Source organism: Anabas testudineus, chromosome 4 (assembly GCF_900324465.2).
Source record: "Anabas testudineus chromosome 4, fAnaTes1.2, whole genome shotgun sequence".
Lineage (NCBI taxonomy): Eukaryota > Metazoa > Chordata > Actinopteri > Anabantiformes > Anabantidae > Anabas > Anabas testudineus.
Window position 1 is genome coordinate 19690412 of NC_046613.1, and position 23042 is coordinate 19713453.

General features: G+C 41.7%; 1 protein-coding gene across 2 annotated transcripts in view; it reads right to left on the reverse strand.

Moving 5' to 3' along the window:
• Positions 1 to 1632: 1632 nt before the first annotated feature.
• ror1 (receptor tyrosine kinase-like orphan receptor 1) overlaps positions 1633 to 23042 on the reverse strand; it is a 99737-nt gene continuing 78327 nt past the window's right edge. For both annotated transcript variants that reach the window (XM_026346245.1, XM_026346244.1), the window contains 8 exons: positions 11480 to 11607; positions 9988 to 10305; positions 9586 to 9831; positions 9170 to 9384; positions 6242 to 6421; positions 5410 to 5637; positions 4960 to 5324; positions 1633 to 4804 (listed from right to left, as the gene is read on the reverse strand). In XM_026346245.1, coding sequence (XP_026202030.1) covers positions 4090 to 4804; positions 4960 to 5324; positions 5410 to 5637; positions 6242 to 6421; positions 9170 to 9384; positions 9586 to 9831; positions 9988 to 10305; positions 11480 to 11607 — 2395 coding nt within the window. In that variant the 3' untranslated portion in view covers positions 1633 to 4089. The remainder of the gene's footprint in view (positions 4805 to 4959; positions 5325 to 5409; positions 5638 to 6241; positions 6422 to 9169; positions 9385 to 9585; positions 9832 to 9987; positions 10306 to 11479; positions 11608 to 23042) is intronic.

The following is a 23042-nucleotide window of genomic DNA, read 5'->3' on the forward strand; positions in this document are numbered from 1 at the left end:
TTGCACCACTCTCCTCTGACTCACTGTTTACATGTTATCTCCACAATGTTGTTGTAACTTAATCCCACTGGTTCGTGCCGTACTTTTAAGACACATGCGTAATCCCTCTCAGCCAATCAGTGCACTCTGCTTGGATCCTCTCCTCCTGCCTTTATTAGTATGTCTCTCTCTTAAAGTCAAATGCACGTTCAGCCTCTCCTTTCACAGACCATTACACCACATCACGCCCTGAAACACCACCTCAAGAATCTATATGAAGCTCTTTTAGCAGAGAGCACCCTCAGGGCTTGCCTGTCAGTGGTGGAGAGGGAGTGGTAGTTCTCAGTATCAGGTCTGGTCACAGGTAGTAGTGAGTCTGGCTTTGAATTAGAAAGATTTTAGTATTGGGACAGGACACACCCATCACCACAGCAATCAATTACTTTCTTCGCCACATGATTTTTGTTCTTGGGAGAAATTAACTATCAAATAGTTTCAGAGCGCTATGACTCAGATGAAGAAGTCATGGGAGCTTAGTCTGTTAATGCTGCTTGTTCATCATACTGTTCCAAACAGTTTCAGAGCTGCAGAAGAAAATGTTTTAAGGTAGCTGTGTCACTACCAGGAGCTACTCTCACATTCACCATGGCATTGTTTCGATAAACTTCTGCTATGTCACAACATTTATTAACGTCCAGAGTTGCATGAATTTTTCACCAAGATCTTGTGTTGATGATGGGAGAGTCAGACCACTGCACCAAGTCAGCACCTCCCAGAGATTCTCAATGGGGTTAAGGTCTGGATTCTGTGGAGGCCAATGCATCTGTGAAAATGATGTATCATACTCCCTGAACCACTCTTTCACAATTTGAGCCCAATGAATCCTGTCATTGTTATTATAGAATATGAAGAAAAAAAAAGAAAGACGAAAAAATCCATTGATTGAATAACCTGGTCATTAGATTTGATCACCAAACCTTTAAGTGATCAACCACTATCCTAATTTAATTAAATTAAATGTATTTATGTCAAATGCTCTTGTGCAATGAATCATGCTAAACTCTAGACTGCACATTACTTTATACTACATTTACGTGTTTGGGTATGCAGAATAGTTAGGCTTCTCACACACACACACACACACACACACACACACAGAGGGGCCATGTGCACATCTAATTGCCTCGTACACGTATCTATATATTTATTACATTACACCTTTTTCTGGCATGCATCTACAATCTCGCAGCCATTTTGGTTCATTTTAAGCTGTTTTGGCTCATTAAAAGTGCAAGATGTGTATTTGAACAAGAAATACACAAGCTAACGCTGATACACACAGTCAAACACAGAGGAACACTACACTAGAGTGATTTTCCTATATTTGGCACAGTTCTTGCTGGAGTAATATTATTTCCAGCTGTTTAAAACGCATATCTGCACTGATCACACAGTTTGACAGCACCACCACCTGGCCAATAATGGTCACTGCTGGTTTTAAGGGGGAAAAAGGAAAAACACTGCACTTATGATTTGGTGGAGCCCAGTGGATCAATACTGTAATTACACTTTGCGTATGGCTAAAAAAATGACTGTTGCAAGTTTAACCAAACAACATCATTTAATAAATGATTTTGAAATACAAAACATCTGTGCAAAAATATTCAGACAAAATAAAAAGACAAGGCCTTGGTCAAAAGGTTAAGCACGTAAAACCTTCTGTAACGGGTACACTGTTAATGAAATATAAATTTACTTGTATGTTCTTAAAAAAAAATGGATTAGAATAAAACTAAAATGCACAATAATGTTCTATTTGCCAAATACAAAAATACCTAGACTTGATTAAGATTCACAGTCATGTGTACAAGTGGTTTTTGCAAGTATTAGTACACAAATTCTTTACACGCTGGAGATCACATGTACAAATTCAGATGACTAGGTAGCTCGATCTGCTTCAGAGGGAAAGGAAAAAATAAAGTACAGAGACAAAAGTCAGCAAAAAAATTAAAAAACCTTATGGGAAAATTAACTTAAAATGATGAAAATCATCTTGAGGAACAAATCAGTTCCAACATTCCAAAAGTTTCTCCCTTCATATTGCTCAAGACACACAATCTGATCGTATCTGGTTTATTAAATTACTTCACGGTAATGTAAATCTGATTTTGAATCCACAGCTACAGTACTTTAAATAGTTTGTCAAGTTGCACTAATGCTGACTGGGCAGTTTCAAAACATCAAGACAACAAGAGTGACTTCAGCGAACTGTGGTGTAAGTTCGGGTAAAAGGAAAAGTAATCAGTTTTAGTCATTTACATTCCACAAGTGTCAACTTTAATTGTTACTGTTCACCGTTTGTTACTGTCTGCTGCACCTTGTGCTTTGCACATCAACAGTGAAAACTGGGGTAACTTTTTATCATGCTAGATGTGTGCTGATTGACAGCATGATATTCTGACGAAATGCCAACGATTGTCTACTACACAGGTACTGAAGGGAATTTAACAACAATAATTACAAATAATATCTCAAACGATTCTGTAGCCGTGCTTTAAATCAACCATCATCATGAACTGATAAAAGCCGAACGACTGAAGGTCAATGCATTTTATCCTGTTTTTAAACCATGCTCTTTTTGGGCCACCTTCAAATTAGTACAAATGGTGCCAAAAATAAAAACAAAACAAAACAAAAACAAACATTTACTGATAAAGAACCAAATAAAAGCAACATACCTAAACCTCACTGCATATAATACAATCTTCAGCTTTCTTAGGAGAAACATCTGTTTGGTTAATGATGGCACTATCTACTATGACTGTTATGTTTCTCCCTCCATGTCTTGAATGGTCTGTTCTTTTTTTATTTTGTACAATACAAATGTCATAAAACAAGAAGGTAAAAAGACAAAGACATGATGACAAGTGTATTAAATAAAGGTTCCTTCAAAATTTCAAACACTGAAATTTTTTTTAAATTTCAAATATAATCTACAATAAAAATGTTTTTTCGTGACGGTTGAAATTTCGGCGCACATTGCTGACAGTAAAACTGACCCCTGCCCTCATGTGGTGAATGAAGTGTTTGTCCTGAGTTTGGCTGTGGAGGACGAGAGCGCTGTGTGTTTTCTTTTGTAAATCTGTGGTGGGTCCTCTGCAGCCAGCTTTAAAGTTAATGATAAATGGATCATACAGAAGGATTAGTGACTTTATTGGTGTACATGCTCATATAGGGAAGATAGTGAACTGGAGAAAAAATTAAAAAGGCACAAAGTCCCTGCGTGCATGTTGGGAAAATAGTCACATTGCACCAAAACATTCAGGTGTCCTTTCCAATCGAAAATGATGATGCACGAGAGCTGTCATGTAACTGTTAGCTGTGTGGAGGCAATGTGAGGAACCTAAAATGCTAAAGTTCAGCTTAAAAGTCCAAAGGGCAGGGTATGGCATCTGAATTCCTTGTATACTGCGGCATTTGAGCAGGTGGGTGGTGGTGGTTCATTCTACTGTTCCCATTCTTGATCACTTGGCTACATGCTAAATGCAGTTTGTCCACTGTACAAGCAAACGTCCGGCACATTTGTTTGTTTTAACATCCAACAACAAGCAGGTCACGCCGCGGCTATAAGGCACCTGAAGGACTTTATACGAATGCCAGTGTTTCCTTCACATCCTGGATGAAGTCCGTCAACACCGAGTTGCTTATAAAATGCTGCCGCTTGTTAGAGGACACACGATTAACTTGCTACTTTGTCACATTAAAGTGTTTTTTTTTTTTATAATAAAATGTTCTTTTGAATATATATCTTTGTTTTTCATTCATTCAGGACTTATGTACCGTATTTACACAGAGGTTAAAATAGTAACAAACCATGATAGTAAGTACACTTGCTTTAAACAATAAGGCATTAAAAAGTCAATCGGCTGTTTATATACGTGTGTCCCTGCTGCAGTGTTTCTTGGCCAACCAGATGTGCTTACAGGCCTGATACTGTTGGGTCTCTGCATGAGTAAAACTATTAGACCAGGTCCGCCGTTAAGAGACCAAACACTCTCACAAGTGGGTCCCAAGCAGAAAGAGTGTGAGAGTATCCGTCTATCTATCTATCTACAGGTCTGCGGTGATGACCGAGTCGTTGTACATCAGTACATCAGAATCAGCAGCGAGCAGTGCTGATGTTTGTGACATGTGGTCCAGCTGTCCCACCCCCTTCTGAGAAACATGTCCATACAGCTGAACCTGCCCTCCGCCGCTCTCGGGCATGATGCAGTGAGAGAGCAGCGGTGTGTTGGCATCATGGTTCGAACCAGTGGTGGAAGGCACGCCGCTGACATGACCCGTGCTGGTGGAGCCACTGGCGCTACTCGGTGAGCGGCTTTTAGGAGGGGGGAGGTGATGCTGGATGACCCTAGTTGGAGGGGCGGGGGGAGGGAAGTGGGCGGGAAAAGCTGCATAACCTGGTGGGATGGGGAATCCATTGATGGGGATAAAGCGTTGGTGGGTTTGAGGCACAGCCATGGGTGTCCAGGCTGGGATGGGAGCCATCTGGCCTGGAGAGGGAATAGCCTGGGCTGGGTAGAGGTATCCTGCAGCGGCGGCAGCGGCAGCAGCAGCAGCGTAACGGGGGTTGCTGAGGTTGCTGACGGGGCTGGCACTGAGTGAGGTAGTCTGGGTGGTGGCATTTCCCCCACCACCGGAGGGTGTGCTGGAGCTAGCATGGGAAGACAGCCCCTCCCAGGCTCTCAGACGGGCATGGATATCCTTAAAGCGTGGTCGGCGTGCTGGACCCTCCTGCCAGCACTCTGTCATCAAACCGTAGAATCTGAGGGTAAAAGATTTTAATCCACAAATTAAAGTAAAAATAATAAATTATATATTTTAAAAGAATAAATTATCGAATACTGCACTGACTAATATCTACACAAAATATTATTCATGATGTTTGCATTTGTAGTAACAACAAAAACATTAACATACCTTGGTGGACAATCCTCTGGGCAGGGCAGCAGCTGCCTCTTTCTCACCATCTCCATCACTTCCTGGTTGGAGAAGCCGTAATAGGGCTGCAGGCCGTAGCTGAAGATCTCCCACAGCACGACTCCAAACGACCAGATGTCTGAGTCTGTGGTGAACTTGCCATAGGCGATGGCCTCAGGTGGCATCCAACGGATGGGCAGCAGAGTTTTGGGCTGTAAGCAGTAGTAGTCTGAGGAGTAGATCTCTCTGGAGAGACCCAGGTCAGAGATCTTGACGTGGAGCTGTTCACCTACTAAAATGTTTCGAGCTGCGAGATCTTTGTGGATGTAAAAGTGACTGGCTAAGTACTCCATCCCAGCCGCAACCTAGGTTTGAGCAGTCAGAGAGAAAATCAGGGACAAGAAGCAGTGAAATATGTTTGGTACACAGAGAGAAAAGAAGGTTACATACCTGTATGGCCATATGAAGGAAGTCTCCATGATCCAGGCTGGATTTCACTGTGCCGTCCTCATCGCTGCTGCAGCCTACATCCGAGTGCGGCGAGCGCATTATGAGGAACTCATGGAGGTCCCCTTGAGGAAGAAACTCAAATAACATACAGGCGGGTTGCTCCTGGGTCACCACCCCGACCAGGCACACCACATTTGGGTGTTGCAGCTCTGTCAGCACTGCAGCCTCCTGTGTTAGGAACAAAGTGAAACATAAACAAACCTAAACAGAGGAAGTTTAAGATGACGGAGAATCAAGACTTAAAGAAATATTTTGGCTGAACTTGTCTTCATTACAGTCACCTTTCAAATATATTGAGTGTAGACAGACAGTATGGGGCTCATTCTTTGTAAATGGAAAATGAGGATCAGGCTTTACAGAGGTCATTTGTTTCAATCCTCTGTAACATCTAAATTTATCTGGACAAACTGTCTGTAGTTAGTTTATTTTATCACAAGCTATCTTATTTGAATTTATTTACTGTGCAGTGGTTCCTAGCTACAGTATATACAGTCCTTCATCACCCATTATATACAGTACACCTCCTGTGGAAACATAACAAGTCATGCTTCAGTACTTGTGGTAAGAAAGATCTCTCCTATGACAAAAGTAGTTCCTTTGTAGTTTAAAACTGCAGCAGCATTTTACCATCACATTTAACCTTAGCAAGTTGGATGCATGGCCTTTGCACCTGCATCCTCCCTAATAACAGATTATTTACAAACTCTTATTACCTTTAATTATAATGCAAATTTGGAAAGAGAGAGTTTAGCGACAGTGATCTATTCTATACCTGCTGGAAGTCGCCCCACTGCTGGGCACTGGAGATGTCCTTCAGGGTCTTTATGGCTACAAGTTGGGCCTGATCCATCCCAGGCAGATACAGGTGGCCCTTGTAGATCTTGCCTAACGTACACTCTCCAAGCTCCTCCATGAAACGCACGGCCGACAGGGGAAGCTCTTTGGCCTTACACTGCAGAGAGCAGAAGAATAAGATCAGTGGGTATAAGGATGTGACAGAGAAATTAGGTCATTATTTTCTTTGATAGGTCAGCACTCCTTCCTCACCATTATCCTTGTATGGAGAAGTTAGATGTTGACATTCATTTTATGTTAGGATTTCTATGTTGATGCGGGCACACTGCCTAATATAACACCCAATAAGTGTTTGACTTCAAAAATGTGCCTGGAGAGTTAATAATTGTCACAATCAGGCTCAATCCATTACATCAACCCCTGATGACTCCTTTTAAGCCCTTGGAAAGTAAAGTGGGAAAATTGTGAAAGCTGGCAACATGTTCACAGCTTAAAGTGTCATTATCTGACAGGTTACCAGCATTTAGCGCGACTGAGCAATTAATTATCTTGCCAGTAAATCTGAATCTAGAATTAGCTGCAGAAATAGCCAAAATAAAAAAAAGAAAGGCTTTCTTTTACTTTGTGAGGGCTGACATGGGCTTTGTTTATTTGTACTGCTAAATCCAACAGAACTGAGCTGAATTGTGGAGTTATATCTGGGTATATTTGTCTTAGAGTAAACAAATCCAAGAGAAAAAGACTTAGAAATAGATTACCTGTGCCACCGTTGTCCAAAAACACATTAGTAAGCAACACAAACTTATTTTATTATGGTGAACATGGGCAACGTGACGACCTCTCTGCGTCAAATCAAATAACATACTGAAGACTCGTTTCTGCAGATCTACAAGTCTGCACTACGGACGAATGACCTTTGTAAAGGAAAGCTGGAAGGTCCTGAGAGATGGACTCATTGTTTAATTTTGGTTTCTTAACAATAACATGCGATATGTGTTTAAGTTGGACTAAACACTGTTTTTTAAATGCATTATTTCACCTTTTTGAGCCATTTCCAACAAACCCAGTGGTAGAGTACATGTTTAAAACATCAATTGTTCTTTGTTTAAACAATTGCACAACAAACAAACAACACTTTTACTGTAACTGTTTGTTTAGGAGTGTGTGGGAGTTCTTTGTCTTGGTTGTTTGTCCTTAGTTACTCCAGCTAAACTCTCATATCTAGGAGCTGTCCAGGTGATCTCAGAAAGAGAGGCAATGAGGAGTGTGTGTGTGTGTGTGTGTGTGTGTGTGTGTGTGTGTGTGTGTGTGTGTGTGTGTGTGTGTGTGTGTGTTGTGCTGTACTTGGGAGAAGATAAAAGGTGAGGAGAAGTTGGCAAAGATTTTCAGATTCCAGGAACTCAGGGATGAATAATGAAATACCACGGTCTCTCACTTTCTCTCCCTCTCTCAATCACACACACACACACACACACACACACACACACACACACACGCTCATGCACATGCACACACATAGTGTGAGCTCAGAGGGGGGTGAGGTGTGTGTTTCTGAGTGTGTGTAAGATTATGTGTACGAGAGAAGTGAGGAGGCCCGCTGATGTTATGAGACACACAGATGTTTTCAGTTATGATTTTGTTTCACCCCTTCATTCTTCCCCACACCCAAACCCGCAGATCCTCCTCACGCCACCACAGGTTTGTGTGTGTGTGTGAATGTTTATGCATCTCTAAATGGGTTGTCATAGGGAATGACCCCTGGGTGACCCCGAAGCAATGGGTAGCAGCGTAACACCTAACAAAAGGCTGCAGATGAGTACATGGAAGTAAGGCATGAGAAGTGACCTGGCAGTAATATGATAATAATTATAACTGATATTATTATATAACATAAGGACTACATGCTCATTACTCAAAACGTTTAAAAGGGTAGAAATCAAATCCTTTATTTTATGTGTTTCATACTGTTTTAGTAGTTTTGCTATTGAGTACATGTAGTGGAAAAAGGCGTGAGAACGGCTCTTGGCTAAAGGTTTTCTTCTTACAGGGGATGATTATGTGGTCTGATATGTGTGGAGCAAATTTCAAGATTCTATTTTCCATAAAGACCATTGAAAATCAGCTGTATAATTCCATATCTGCACGGTTATCATAATCACGGTAAACCTTCTTTGATCTCCGGTAAACCTGACTCTTTGCAGATAGAAACCTCATCTGGCATCATCAATGGTTTCTGACACTTCTGAGACATTTTGCATTTCTCTCTACAACTGTTGATGGTAACACTATACACTTTACCTTGTGCATCAGCTCTGGATTGCACAGGCAGACACACTGTCTAGGTAACTCCCCAGCCACCACCACCAAAATTATGTGGAAAAAGATAAACAGACATGATACGACCGAGTGTGCAACCTTGAAAGAAATATGATACAGATCCTAATGTGAGCTATGTGTTGGCTGGCAGAGCAGGGACTTCATCATCTACATTACAAAGAGGTTCGTTGGAAGAGCGAAGGAAAGGAGGTCTGGGGGTAAAGAGATGGAGGGAAAGACAGAGGAAGAGCAACAAAGAGAGATGGATTAAGTGAGAGCAGGAGGGAGACGATGAGTGTGAGGGAGCGATGTGGAAAAAGAGACAGTGGGAGAGAAATAAACAGAGAGGAAAAAGAACTGCAGCTGAACATTCCTGGATCTGACACACACACGCACACACACACACACAAACCCAGTCAACCCAGCATGCTGTGACGTGTCCCAGGTGACATACACAGATGGCTGTGCCAGTGTTTTGGCTCCTTCTTCGGCCTCCACTTATGGTTTTTCAAAAGACCAACACAGGAAATACTGTTCAAGTGCAAGGAACCCTATCATTTACTACAAAGTGGAATGTAATGCTCCTTACCTTTGGCTTGTACGCAGTTGTGAGCATGGACATCTCAACATTTTGTCCTCGGACCGGTTTGGGCTGCCGAGGCGCAGGAGGCCTGGAGGACTTCTGGTTGTTGCGGCACACACAAATGAAGAAGAAGAGCAAGGCGATGGCTAAGGGGATCGCCACGCTGGGAACCAGGATATACAAAATCTCCATGTTGCTCCCGCCGGAATTGTCGTTATGATCTATGTGAAGCAAGAGGAATAAATACACATATAGACATTATTACATGACGGCTCAATATGATACAGAGATATGATGATTTTTTGCAACAGTGCTCTATTTTAATAAAACAGTCTTCAATGATAGTAATAACTGTGCTACTAAAGAAATTCTGATGACACATAACTCAGTTTATCAGACTTTAATCTATTCTAGTCTCTCACCACAGACAGGTATGTCACAGAGCTCCATGGGGACCGCATCGTCCAGTGTGAAGCACCAGGGGGCTTCATGTTTGTTCCCTGGGTTGCGGCAGTACGAGTGTCCGCCGTTCAGTTCTGGGTAGTGGACGGCCAGGTACGAGTGGCTGTGAGGATACTGAGAGTTCCACGGCTGACACTGCCGCTTCGACTTGGTCACACTGACTGTCCCGCGATAGTCTACGCCACTATTGTTGTAACACTTGTGATCTGGTGGGGAGAAGTTGAGGCATTTTTATTGAGCTTATATTATTAAAGTTGACAAGAACATCTAAGCAGCTGTAAATATGTTCCATTATATACATAATGGAGCTGAATTGATATCACCAATATGGAGACTTATGCAACATTTTCAGCAACTCTTACTCTTGTTAATTGGCTCGGTCATTGGGATGCCTATCCTCAGACAGTTTGCAGCCTCTGGGCTGTCAGAGGAAGCCAGGTCATCGCAGTTCGGCAGCTTGAGTCTCTTCAGGATTAAAGGGTTTGAGCGAGCAATGATGTACTCCGTCTTACACAAGTCGTTCTCTAGGATCTCACACTCATCTTTGCAGAGATCCCGAGGTTTGTCAGTTCCAGAGCTGCGGTCGCATGTGGGGAAGGCGAAGTGGCAGAGAGAAGGGATGGCAAACTGGGAGCAACGATCCGACAAATGGTTGGATGTGCCGATCATGGTGAAGGCAGCTGGGAATAAGGGAGGGAAAGGTGGCATTAGAACAGGAAATATAATATACTAAAAAAAATCTGTAGTAGATGAAGATTAATTAATTAACAGGTATTTTAATAATTCTATCCTGCACTCACGTTGCTATTCACTTCTGAGCACTTTCGGAATCACAGAGGGACACTGACACAGTGAAAGCTGCAGCTCTAAACGCATGATTCATAGTCACACTGTACCGTTATTGAAAACATCTGCTTTTTTGCGGTTGTCAGTATCAGTAAAGCAGCTCTTTGGAGGGTGGAGGAGAAGACAAGCGATTAGAAAGTGGATAAGTAAAGCTGGCAGTTTTCCAAACACTCCTATAGCACATGTTGCTTAAATAAAATCACGATAAATATCAGTAAAGGTGACATCAAATTTAGGAGAGGTGGATGGCTACTGAATGCGGATGATGGCTACGATGTGTATATGATTTACAGTCCTACTCTAGAGTCATGACGACTCTGTGGCATCATAAATCTTCATTATCACTCGTCCTTGATGTTTCAGATTAGAGGTAGAGTTCACGGCCCCTTTGTCCCCGAGCTGCTCAGACAAAAAGCCGACAGCTGCACGGATGTAATCAGTAACACACACATTCAACTGACCTCTGTGGACGTATGCACGCAAACACACAAAACAAAAACACGAAAGCGACACAGACATGTAGAACAGTACGAAGAAGAGTATGTGGGCCATGTGTGTTCCATACTGAGTGATGACCGTGGTGACCTTGCTGAACTTCCTTTGGACTCCAGAAGTGATGTCCTGTTTTCTTCCTATGAATATTTATTCAGATTTACCTTCTAAACAGTCCTGGTTCGCGAGACATATGTGAGCAGGGTTTGGCAAGTCAAGACCAAATGGCTAAATGATGGTTGAACTAGTGAACTCACTGGATAAACGCGGGCTCTTCAAAGCCTGTGTGATGTGGCAAAATTCAATGGAGCTGCTTTAATGTATAAATAGAGGTAAAAGTCTAAAATAAACCATACTCACTACATGAGATGTGAGAGAGCATGCAAATGGACAAACCTTTAAAAATTAAAAAGTATATTAAGCATATATATTAACAATAAAAGCCATGTACTGATTCTTCAGTGTAAACAAAATCGAGGGGATCAAACCCGCCTGAATACGATGCCTGTTTCTCACCTGTGATCTGGGTCTCGATCTCACCCTGCATCTGCAGGGACTCGACGTAGATGCTGCGGTTCCCGATGAAGCGGGCGCAGGCTATGCCTCTGTACGGCTGGCAGAATCCCTCTTCATCAAAATCCACCCTGAAACACAGAGAGGAGAGAGAGAGGTGGATGATTTAACGTTAGTTTGACATCGTCTGAACAATTTTAGCACATTTCTGCAACAGTTATACCAGCAGCGGCAAAAGGGAGAGAGGTGAGGAAGATCCCCAAACACGCTGCAGTAGACAGAAACACCACTAGGTGTCAGGTTGCCTCTGTGCATCTCACAGAACCCACTAGTTGGACTAATGTGGAGTGAATGGCTGGTTCTTGGTGTGGATGCCAGTTCACAGCATAGTGTTACAGCACCCTGTTAAGAATGAATGTTTGGCTGTATGATTAACAGCAGAGATAGGTCATCAAGAGCTGTAAGCTGAAGCATATGAACACAGAGAAGTGGTTGATGATCACTTTTTCACAACTACTGAACTTTTACTTCCCTCAGTGATTCTTAATTTTATGTCCCCTCTTTTTTAAGTTCGCTCCAGGTTGTAGTGTTATTATATACTACTTCATTAATTTAGCTGCCTTCTTCTGTTTTGCTTTGCCTCCATCTCTCACCTCTCTCATCTCGCACTCGCACACAAACCACATGCTGACTAGCAGACTATTCATTGTCATGCGCCATATGGAGACTGTAAGACTGGACACAACCACAGCATATAGGGAACAGTATGACTACACACACACACAAGCGCGCCTAAGCACAAAGGAACCATACTGTAGCTACTGACTGATTACTGGAGTGCATCCTCATGCTTCAGTCTCGGCTGCATGAGTAATGGCAAACAGAAGCGCGCCATGTGAAACAGACCAGACTGCAAAGATTTGGGAAATACTTAAGACATAAATTATAAAGGGGATAGATACAGTCTTCAGCTCTGATTGGCTGATTAATGGGTAACAAAAAACACTCACTAAACATCAGAACTTGACTCTGGAGGAGCTCCATTTTAAATAATAGCACAGTGACTTCCTGTGATTTAATAGCTGATGTTTTACTTTCCCCTATAATACACTGTTCCATTTAATTTATGAAAATAGCAGCACAACACTACTCTCAGGTAGTTTATGATGTGTGAATTAATTGATTTACAAACTGCAGAATGACAAGAAGATGCAGTAAATGTTAAATGAAAACAAGATGGCAATGGGCAAAGCAACAACACACAACATGTGTGTGGGCACAAACCACAAAACATACAACTTTAACAAGCGTGGTGTGAGGACACTGCCATCAAATTCCCTCGGTCTGAGGACTGAAGGGCCGAGTTCAGCTCTCACCCTACCCCTCCCTGTACACATCTAAATGGGCTTTCCATGCGTGCACGCACGCACACACAGGGTGATACAGCTGTGGTCTTCATACTGACAATGCCGCTGAGACATCGTAACACTACATTTACAGCTTAATGCAGGTTTAAGCAGATTTGATGCTAGAATATGTAATTTCCTACTAAAATGTGGATATCACTAATAGCGAGTTCATGTTGCGGTGCGCCTGCAGACGGCTTAGCACCCCTTCATCAGGCCACAAACTGACACAAACTCCAACATCTTAAGAGATTTTTCCTTTGGCGCAGAGCTTAATCTCTTTAGGTGAAAATCATGTCTGGCATTAACGCTGTAAGACGAGAATCTACCAACGGTGCTTGAATGATTTGATGGATTGTTAATTGATTGGGCTGCTACCATTGTGAAAGTTATGATGCAGAATATGAAAATGTAGCTCGAGCATGAGAAAACACACAGGATAAAGACTGAGGGCTGGAGTGCGTCCAGGCAGCCGAGAGGTTCGCTTGGTTGTGCGTCAGCGAGGATGGTGGACACACACATCCACACTAACATCAAGCCACACACAGACAAGTAAATGACAAGGGAGAGCAGACAATCCACCACAATGCAGCCAGATCCCTGTGGGCAAATTACAACTCAGTCCAGTCCAAACTGCCTCAACCGAACCTGCTCAGTCCAAATCACAAATCAACCATTCCTGCTTTCTATATTTTAATTTCTTTAACTTCTTTCCCAGTCGACTAAGAGGGGAAACCATGTCTGAGAGGCATATTAAAGTGTCTGTATCCTGTCCAGGGCAGAAGAAATTAAAAATGTTTAACATCGGTAGGATTTTTAAAAAATATCTTCGTCTTAAAAAGTCAATCCTGAAGTTTTGTCTGTGTATCCATTTATTTCTGTGTACGTGTGTGTGTGTGTGTAAGCTGTGCCAGCCAGGGAGAGCCAAGTGTGGTTGCTATTTGTGTAAACATTAGATGGCTGTCCAGGACGTTTATTTTACACACCAACGCCATGGGCCCTCTGTGTAACGTTCTATAATAGTTAATTATAAGGAAGGTCCTTTCCCTCAGAGACTTGATCTATAATCCAGATCTAAACAGAAAAGCGATCCTCACCACAGAGCCTAAACAAGGTGTTGAGGACATTGATTCGCTGTCGAATTACATTTTTTCCGACCTCATTATTTATTCAGGAAAGCAGTTGCTCAGCAGCCCAGCTCTTTTTGCAGCACCACCCCGATTCACATCCATATGGTTCCGTCTATTTACACCTGGGCGGTGCCGGAGACAGAATCAATTCTTGCGAGCTTTTTAATATCCTGATGGGTTGTGAGTCTTCGATGCTTCGTGTGCAGAGCTGCATAGTATTTCAAAACTAAGAAAGTGATGAGAGTAAGCCAGCCAGAGGAAAAAAGTAAAACATAAAAAGTTTTATGGGAAACTTTAAACTCGAGCATGCTTGAGTTTATTACTTAAAAGAAAGTAAGAGAGATCCTATCAGAGTGCGTGGTAACAGGAAAGGGAAAGTTTTCAAAGTGGAGGAGGTGGAATATTCAGCCCACAAAATGGATGATTCACTGAGAGTCGACTTCACACTTAATCATCCTCAGAAAGTTCAATTTGGCATCAAAGACAAAACAACTGGATTCTTTTAAAACTCATAATCAATCAAAACGTCGAGTCTCCCTTTTCTCACCATCTCCACAGGACCCGCCAACGCCCCCCCCCAACCCACCCGACCTCTCAACATGGGGCTCTCTGCGCCAAAGATGACTCTTCTTCTGTTTCATCTGCCTGGGTTTTCCAGAAAGATTGTGACACGGGAGAGTACTGACGACTGCCAGATTAAAAGCAAACAAAGAGAAAAACACAGCGAAGAAGATGGAAGAAAAGCAGAGGAGAGAGTTGAAATGACGGATGAGCTGCCAGTTCTAATTCTCATTAGTCCTTTTTGCTTTTCCAACTGATTAAATCATGTCAAAACATCATCTTTTTAGAAAAACTATTGATGTGTTTGTTTATGCAAGAGCAAAGCCTCCACATTTAGTTATTCAAAGTCAATCTGTGTGATCTATGACCTCCAAAGTTGAAAGACTTCAGAGCATAAAGTTTTCAAAGTATTCCTTCAAAAAGTACCTTCACACCTTAACAAGTGTGTGACATTGTGACTGTGGCACTCACTCTGTTTACTCCAGAATAAACAGACCTCTCCATGCTTTGGGTTTCTTAGTCGGGTCTATAATTTGGTTTGTGTTTTGATTATGGAACACATCTTTAGGCCTTGAGCATGTAAACTTAGGTATTCCTCATCAGCTGGCTGTGGGTTGGGATGATGGGTTTGCGTTGAGTTTTGGGGCGAAGTGGATGTGAAACTCAACACTCTTTGTCGGAGGGATAAATCAGGGATGGGGAAGCGCTGGATCTGAGGGCGAGGAGGCGAGGGGCGGATCCCGATGACATTTTAGATTTCAGGGTTTCGTTTCCAGGAGCTGCTGCGGGTGCCGAGTGAAGAGGAGATGAGCTGTTGGCAGCATGAGGTCACAGCTGTTGTATCCTGATTGGGGATGCCAATCAGCTTGTGCTAAGACATACTGGCTGCTTTGTCTTTTTGTGTGTACACAACAGTCCACCAACCTTCTGAAGTCCAAGAGAAAAAAACTGAGCATTTGACAGCACTATTTTAAATTAGTTTTTAATGCATCACGTCAACGAAAGTGTTCTTACTATTTTTACTTTGTTAATGTTATAGGATATGTTCTTGTTTTTTTTACATCACATTACAACTTAATGCTTAATGCTAGTTTCTTTTCTTAATTACATTAAATTCTTAGTTCCCTCAGTCACTGAGTAGCACAGTGTGTTTGTCCACTACAATGACATGCTGTAGAATTAGTTCTATTTTATCTTTTATTTTTATTGATTTGTGCAGTGCTGGTAAAATACTGACATTTTGGCCAATAATAACTTTTGGGCAGTGATTCATGAGTTGGGCACTCATATATTGGAAACCACTTTTAGACAGAGTAATTCAATTACCATAGGAGAATTGAGACTGCATGTGTGGTTGCAGTGTGTAATGATCTCTCACTGTCTGGGAGCCAAAATGGCCACCAGAGGCTGAGGCTGACCGGGGTCTGTGACTGCCAGTGGCCCGTGACCGCACTGGGAATGAACAGCGAGCGAGGGCAACTGAGGTGTTGCAGTAGGATACAATGGAGAAAGAGAAGGCCCTCCTGCGTCCTCGAGTTACTACTCGTCACTGACTGCAAAAACAGAGGCTCCTGTCAGAGAGAAGTACGGAAACCGAGAGTGTACCGAGAGAGGAAAGAAACAAAAAGCAGAACAAAAGAGATGTGGAGAGAATCTTAAAAAAACTCTGGCTATTAATTTGTCATCCAAATCATATGTTACTCAATGATCTACCTGGAATAAGCACTTGCAAGCATTTGATTGACCAGTGCAGTTTACTGCTGACATCACGTCATGTTGCATGAAGTAGAGTCAAGTTGGACCTTTTGGTTTGATCTTTTTACCAGGTCCCTAAGAAGGAGTAGCAGTACAGTGTCTTATTAAAGTGAATGAGAATACTGTCTTTAACCGATCACCAGTGGTGATTATGGTCTTCAGTGGGCATTTAGTCCAAAGTGGTGCATCAGGCACATGTGAGATGACTTTATATCAGATGCTATGACACTGCTCTGAGTTTTAAGACAGTCCAGTCTTTGCCCACTGAAGATTTTTACTAAGAGGCTTCATAAATCCAGCTGCTGCTCATATTGTTCCTGACTTGGTGACATTAGGTCTTTGGAGAGCTGTAGAGTATCGAAGTCCAGGTGGAGAGAGGCTTTTTGGGGAGTGTTGGTGTCAATCAGCCTGCTAGTAAGGACAGGAGGGAAATATGTCTGACAATCCAGGGGTGTTTGGACAGACGTGTGTACACACAAACAAATGGAGCACAGGAGTCACAGAGGATTAGTTTACTACAGAGGTGAGATATGGGAGCGGTTAGTTTGACTAATCAGTGACCTGTTGGGTGCATACAAGCATAAAAGCAAGAAAGGGAAAGTAAAAAGTGTCATAGGTTTGATGTTGATGTTGAAACCGGGTGACATGTTTCTTCATTTTAAAATTATGATCACTGCAGTCATATGGCGGCACAGCTGCTATCATGTTTACTTTTATCTTAGAAAATCTGGGATATTAATACCAGAGTATTACAAACAAAGCACTTCATGCTTTCCCCCGAAGAGCAATATTAAAAACGTTCTTCTTGTTTTTAATTTCTGCCTTTAGTTTTTCTAAGAGCATTCCTTGAATTGACTCCAGGCTCCAGCTTTAAATGTCCGTGTGGAAATAATAATAACAGGAAAAGCAAAGCAAGCACAAAAAGAGAGAACAGGGGAAAGAGATCGCCAAGAGCGAAGCTACTTCTGTGATTCAGACAGCATGTAAACCCCCCCACCGCCACCACCACACACATACGTCCCTACACACACACACTTTCCTGCATGATTTACAACAGCATATTGCCTAGATCACAGATCCCAATCTGAACGCACAATGGCAGGCACTTAAAACAGACAGGAGGACACATGTTTTGGCTGACTGGCTACTTACAGTGCTTCAGGAACAAGAATACACACGTTTGAACACATGCATGGATTCTTGGAGAAAGTGGAATAATCCTCAACAAGAGCGATTAAAAGTCACTACAGGCATGTGCTGAGGGGAGAGAAAACACTTTCGTACTGTGAGGGCCATAAATAACCCCTCTTTACACACACAGCTGTCAGAGGTGTCGGTAGAAGACATAAAACAAACAGAAAGGACTTCACCTTAATCCACCTTAATGCAGTAACACAGTTGCAGATGCTTATCAACTGTTGACAATATGCATTTTGTTTTGGCAACACTGTGTGAGCTGCATGGCCTTTTGTCCAATAGATCAATCTTTTATCACTGGAAAATACCTGATTTGGAAAAAAGCCCCTAAAAATCTAAGTCTTGGTCACTTTTTCTTCTTTTATAAATTCTCCTATTGACTCATTACACCACAGTGCTGTATGACTACTGATGACTACTGATGACTTCTGCACAAGTTTGACTTTCTCTCTAACCGGAAAACCTCTTTCTCTGCTGTATTTTGTCCTATCATTATTTAATCATCTGTCTACACATAAAACCCAAACCCGAGAATAAGTGAATTCAAGCGTGTTGCTTTAAGTTTCAGAGGATGTTTGGAGACATGTTGGAGGAATGTGGCCACAACACTTTTATAGAAAAGGACTCATGGAACAGGCTAGATATTTATATTTGTGTTTTTCTATTGGTGAAATTCCTTTAATTGTCAAAAAAATAAATAACAATACAGAAGGGGGCTTTTTTTTGTTCAATTTTAGGATGAACAAAATCAAAAATATGAAAATAGGAGTGAAAATAGCATTAAATATAGAGAAGTTATTTATTTTCTTCCCACTGTGAACTATTTCACTGACAGAGGCTACTGACAGTGTGAGATTCTTCAAACTTGACCTCTCCCCCAACACATAATTTCACTTTCACACCACTGTGGGACTAGTCTGGCATTATTTCACAGATGCTAATAACACAGGTACAGATCTCTAAACCACAGATATAAACTGATTTGATTTTATTACGAATAAGTTAATTTGTCAAGTTATTTAAAAGTGTTCAAGATCAGAAATGAATAGCTGTGTTTTGGTGGGTGGAGACTACATGTACTGTGTTGTACTGTGGAAAGAGTATAGAAGGGTAGAAAATGATTATTACATTAATGATTTGGATGTGGTCTCAACTTTGAAACAAACAAACCAAAAGAAATCACTGACGTTCTGCTTTATCGCAACCCAAAATGTCCTCCGGTCATATGCATGTGATTTGGAAAGCACCAAGACTTCTAAATACAAAACCGATTGATAAACTGCCTTCAAATGATGGGGAGGAAAAAAGCTTCCTTTAACAACACCGGCTACATCAAACTGCATTGATCCTATTAACCTCTGCAAATTACCAAAGATCCCCTGGCTCAGACTGCATGATACGTCTTCACAAAAGCCTCCATTTATACCGAGAACTACTCAAAGCCTCACTCTCTTTCTCCTCAGTTTCTGTGCATGCTTGTCTGCATGCATGTGTGTTTTTTTCTTTGCCTGTGCAGGAGTGTGTGTGTGTGTGTGTGTGTGTGTGTGTGTGTGTGTTCATTGTAGAGGTTGAGGGCAGAGTTCAGGGAAACCCCACATACCCCATCTAAGCCTTGTAACCCTGAGGGAGAAACACACACACACATACACACTCTTTCGTAAACCTGACCTTGGCCAGACTTGCCAACAGGATCACCAACAGACACACACAGGGGATTCTGGGAAACAGGAAACAGGAAGTGGGGCCTGTCCACATAGAGTGTGAAAGCCCTGTTCATAATGAGTTGTGTTAGAAACTCCCAGTGTGTGGTAAAGTGTGTAAAGACGGGCTTGAATCCATACTAATGTCTAATAATGTAAATTGCTTTAATGGTTAAAGGCGGCTACACATCATGTCAGTTCCGTGTGTGTGTGTGAATAGGTCCACGTTTGTTGGCCTGTATGTGTGCGAAGCTCCCTGACCAGTACAGCATTTAGCAGACAGGCATTCAGGCTTGTGGAAGGGGGCTGTGGTACGATCTCAGGTTTCAAACAAGACCTGTGCCCTGGGACCAGGCTATGTCAAAGGGCCTGTCCCCAATGAGCCATATTAAGGCCCTGATCCCCAATCAATCAGCACCGTGCTAAAAAGAATCCACAACAAGACGGCAATTAAGCCCCACTGAGGACTTAACTAAACATGTGTGAGAGATAGGGCTTGTAAGAGTAACTGTGTGTGCAGTTTGTTGACTCAGTGTTTTATGTAGAAGTGTGAGCGTATGCATTTTTTGTGAGAGCCCCCAAACTAGAGGACAGAGGTGAAGCATTTCTTTTGCTATCTTAGGGTTTTTTATTGTTTATCAGTGTAACTTATACACACAGAGAGAGTACACAAACATACATGCAAACACTTAAGAATCCTAAAATGAATGTGGCCCTGGACAATCTATTTCCTTTGTTTAGCAGTTTACGAGACTACTAAGCAATCTGTGGATATTGCTACATAGATTGTTCTTGCTCTTGGCTACAGCAGGGGTTCAAAAACTGAACAAAACAAAGCGTCTTTGTTGGCAGGTCTGAAATGTGTCACTCTGAGCCCTACAGTGAGAGATGTATTTTCTTTTTACCAGATACCAAAACTGAAATAAGTTTAGCAGAACGCCTCTTGTTAGTCTGATGTAGAGTGCTAAAGTGGATCAGTATGGGGCAGAGGAGGAGTGCGTCCAAAAACTGAGTAGGCCTGTCATCCCCTCAGTCTGAATGGGTGCAGTGATTGTGATGGGGAGCAAATCATCATCAGTCCTGGCCAGTGTCTGAGAACCACAGCGGTGTTGGCATCGAGGTGAGAAGTGAAACCGAAATCCTGAGTTTCTCAATACAGTTCACAGACTGAGTTTCTAGACTATCGTGACCAAAAACAGCACTTGCTCTACGCGAACGTGGCAGAATGGTGCAGTGAGGGGGGGAAGTTGGTTTGCAGTGGATCTGGGCTCAGACCTGCACATATTATATCATTTTTAGTATTAGACCAGAGTTTTCTCACTACAAGATGGTAGGTGGTCTCATGTTTTTAATGTCTTTTATTAAAAATCCCCTAAAAGAACTTAACATACTGTAATAAGATTAAGACTTTCTAGACTAGGTCCACTATATATAACAACGTCCTTTGCCAGTCTGTTGAAATCTTGTTTGCCTATCCATTAATGCGACTGCACGCAGTTCAAACCGTGCTGAAAGTGATACGTAAATGTTGTTATGTCCGACCTAGTAAGAGGAGTTGGTGACTTTTATGGAAATGTGATCAGGTTGCTCATTTAGACATGAAGCTGACACGTTCGGATGCCATTAGATTAATGGGAAGAAGAGCATGTCTGAACTTGGCTCATGTTATATCTCAAGTGTACAGTCTGTATGTGCAGGGTTATTTCCTGGCCTGGAGTCAGTGTGAGGCTGCCAGCGAACAGGCGGATTGCTGGTTTTATGCTTCAGTTTTAATATTTTTCTAATATATATTTGTCAAACATTATATAACATTTATGTGAGTTTTAGTTTATGTACAGTACAGACATATTAAAAAAAGCTGTGGTTGTGAAGCCAAAAGTCAATTATTCTAAATCGTACTGAGAAACAGCAGATAAGAAGTAAAGTCACCACAAAGAAGACTGCAGGGAAGCTGCAACGAATATTAAAAAAGAAAATCCAATAACACATGCACACAACATCTTGCAACAGCTTCAAAAATATAGCTGAGAGCAAAATACATGTAATAGATTTCTTAAATAATTACCTAATCTAAGGGCTTAATTGCAACTGAAGTAAATGCTTTGACATGTTGTTACTTTGTCATCAAGGATTCCTGGATCCTTTGCTGATCTTGGTCAGATAAAGCACCTCGACGGCATCTTTTTATCGTCCTACAGTACATTTGCAAAACACAGCTACAGAGGCAGTCCCTGCACTGCTTGGTTAATTATCTGCCGTTTAATAAATAAATAATTACACAGACATTGTAACTACAAGTCTTTCACAACAGCCCATGTAGCATAGAAGTAAAAAGAAAAAAGAGTTTTCAGGGTATTAATCAATCTATTATAATTATATTACATGCATGTTTTGGCGTCTAATATCTTCACAATCAACTTCTTCAAGTCATTACATGTTTTAAAGACTACTTCCTTAAACTAATTTGTCAATCAGCCCCTGCACTGCTGTGGGTAAGACACACACGCTACAGTCCTGCCTATACAAAGTTAAACTGCTTTGTTTTTAACCCTTTGATGCTTCACTTATATAATTGCACTGCCAGTGGGCTGATGGCAATGTGGGCCTCACGGTTTTTGTCACGTCAGCTGCAAGGTCAATTGAAAGCAGTGTGTTGACAGCTGGCTAATTACAGAGCCATCCGCCGTGCGTTGGTTGATTTCTTGCTACAAGGCCACACACACACACACACACACACACACACACACACACACACGTATATATAGACAGACACACTCACAAGTTGCTAGAAAAGTTATGTTGTACTGTATGTGTGTTTATACTGTACTGCAGTTAAACACACCTGATTAGAGGAATCATTCCAAGTCTTTAAATTACACCTAAATAAGATCTCAACAGGTATATTAATCACAAACTCAGAAAGCCTAAATAAAGCTCTTACTGTATTACATAGGTGTAGCCATATATGTCCACATGAACATGTGCATACGTGCACACACAGTATAAATAATGACCACAACTTCCAGGCTTGTTGGATTTACACTCAAACCAACGTGTTGGAAGAAAAATAAATGGTGAAGCTAGTGAAAAAATAATTAAAGATAAGGTAAGAGCAATAACAAAAAAACAGAACCAGGAAAAAACATGTCAGGAAGAAACTGTTCTTTGTTAAACCTGTGTCTGCTTCAGTCTCCAGTGCAGAGTGGACAGAGGAGAGTGCAAGGAGGCACAGCGGAGGGGGGGGGGGGGGGAAAGCAGCTATTTTTGTAATTGCTTTTTTTGCCAGTGCTGAGAGAAAAGTGGTCGGGAAAGTTTTGAGAAATTTAAACAGCCTTGACAGCCAGGGTGTAGTAGTATTAATCTTTTCAAACAGAGAGAAACCCCTGTATTATAAACACAGACAGAGACTTCGAGATCAGTGGCCGTGTTGCATAAAGTCTGTTTATCGCTGCTGTCAGATTAGAACGTCTACATGCAGTAAATCAAGATTTTAGAAATATAAAAGCAGCTGTGTTTTTGAAATCAAATTATAATTTTAAGACATTAAAACTGCAGTAACACATTTCTTGTCCTATTGGGAGAAGCTGAAACATTCACCTAGGTTGATTTTGCTTATTTACACTTTCAGCAGCAACACTGATTGTGAAAGTGATGAAAATCCAATGTTCGCTCTCTTTTAGCTCTCATTTTGTCACTTCACCAACTCCTAAAGGAAATATCTGGCTTTTTAGCTTTTAAATGTTGTACGTTTACTAGTTAATACTGCAGCTAACTGTGTCTGTCTGCTGTTTGGAGCTGAACAGGTAGTATTGCATAG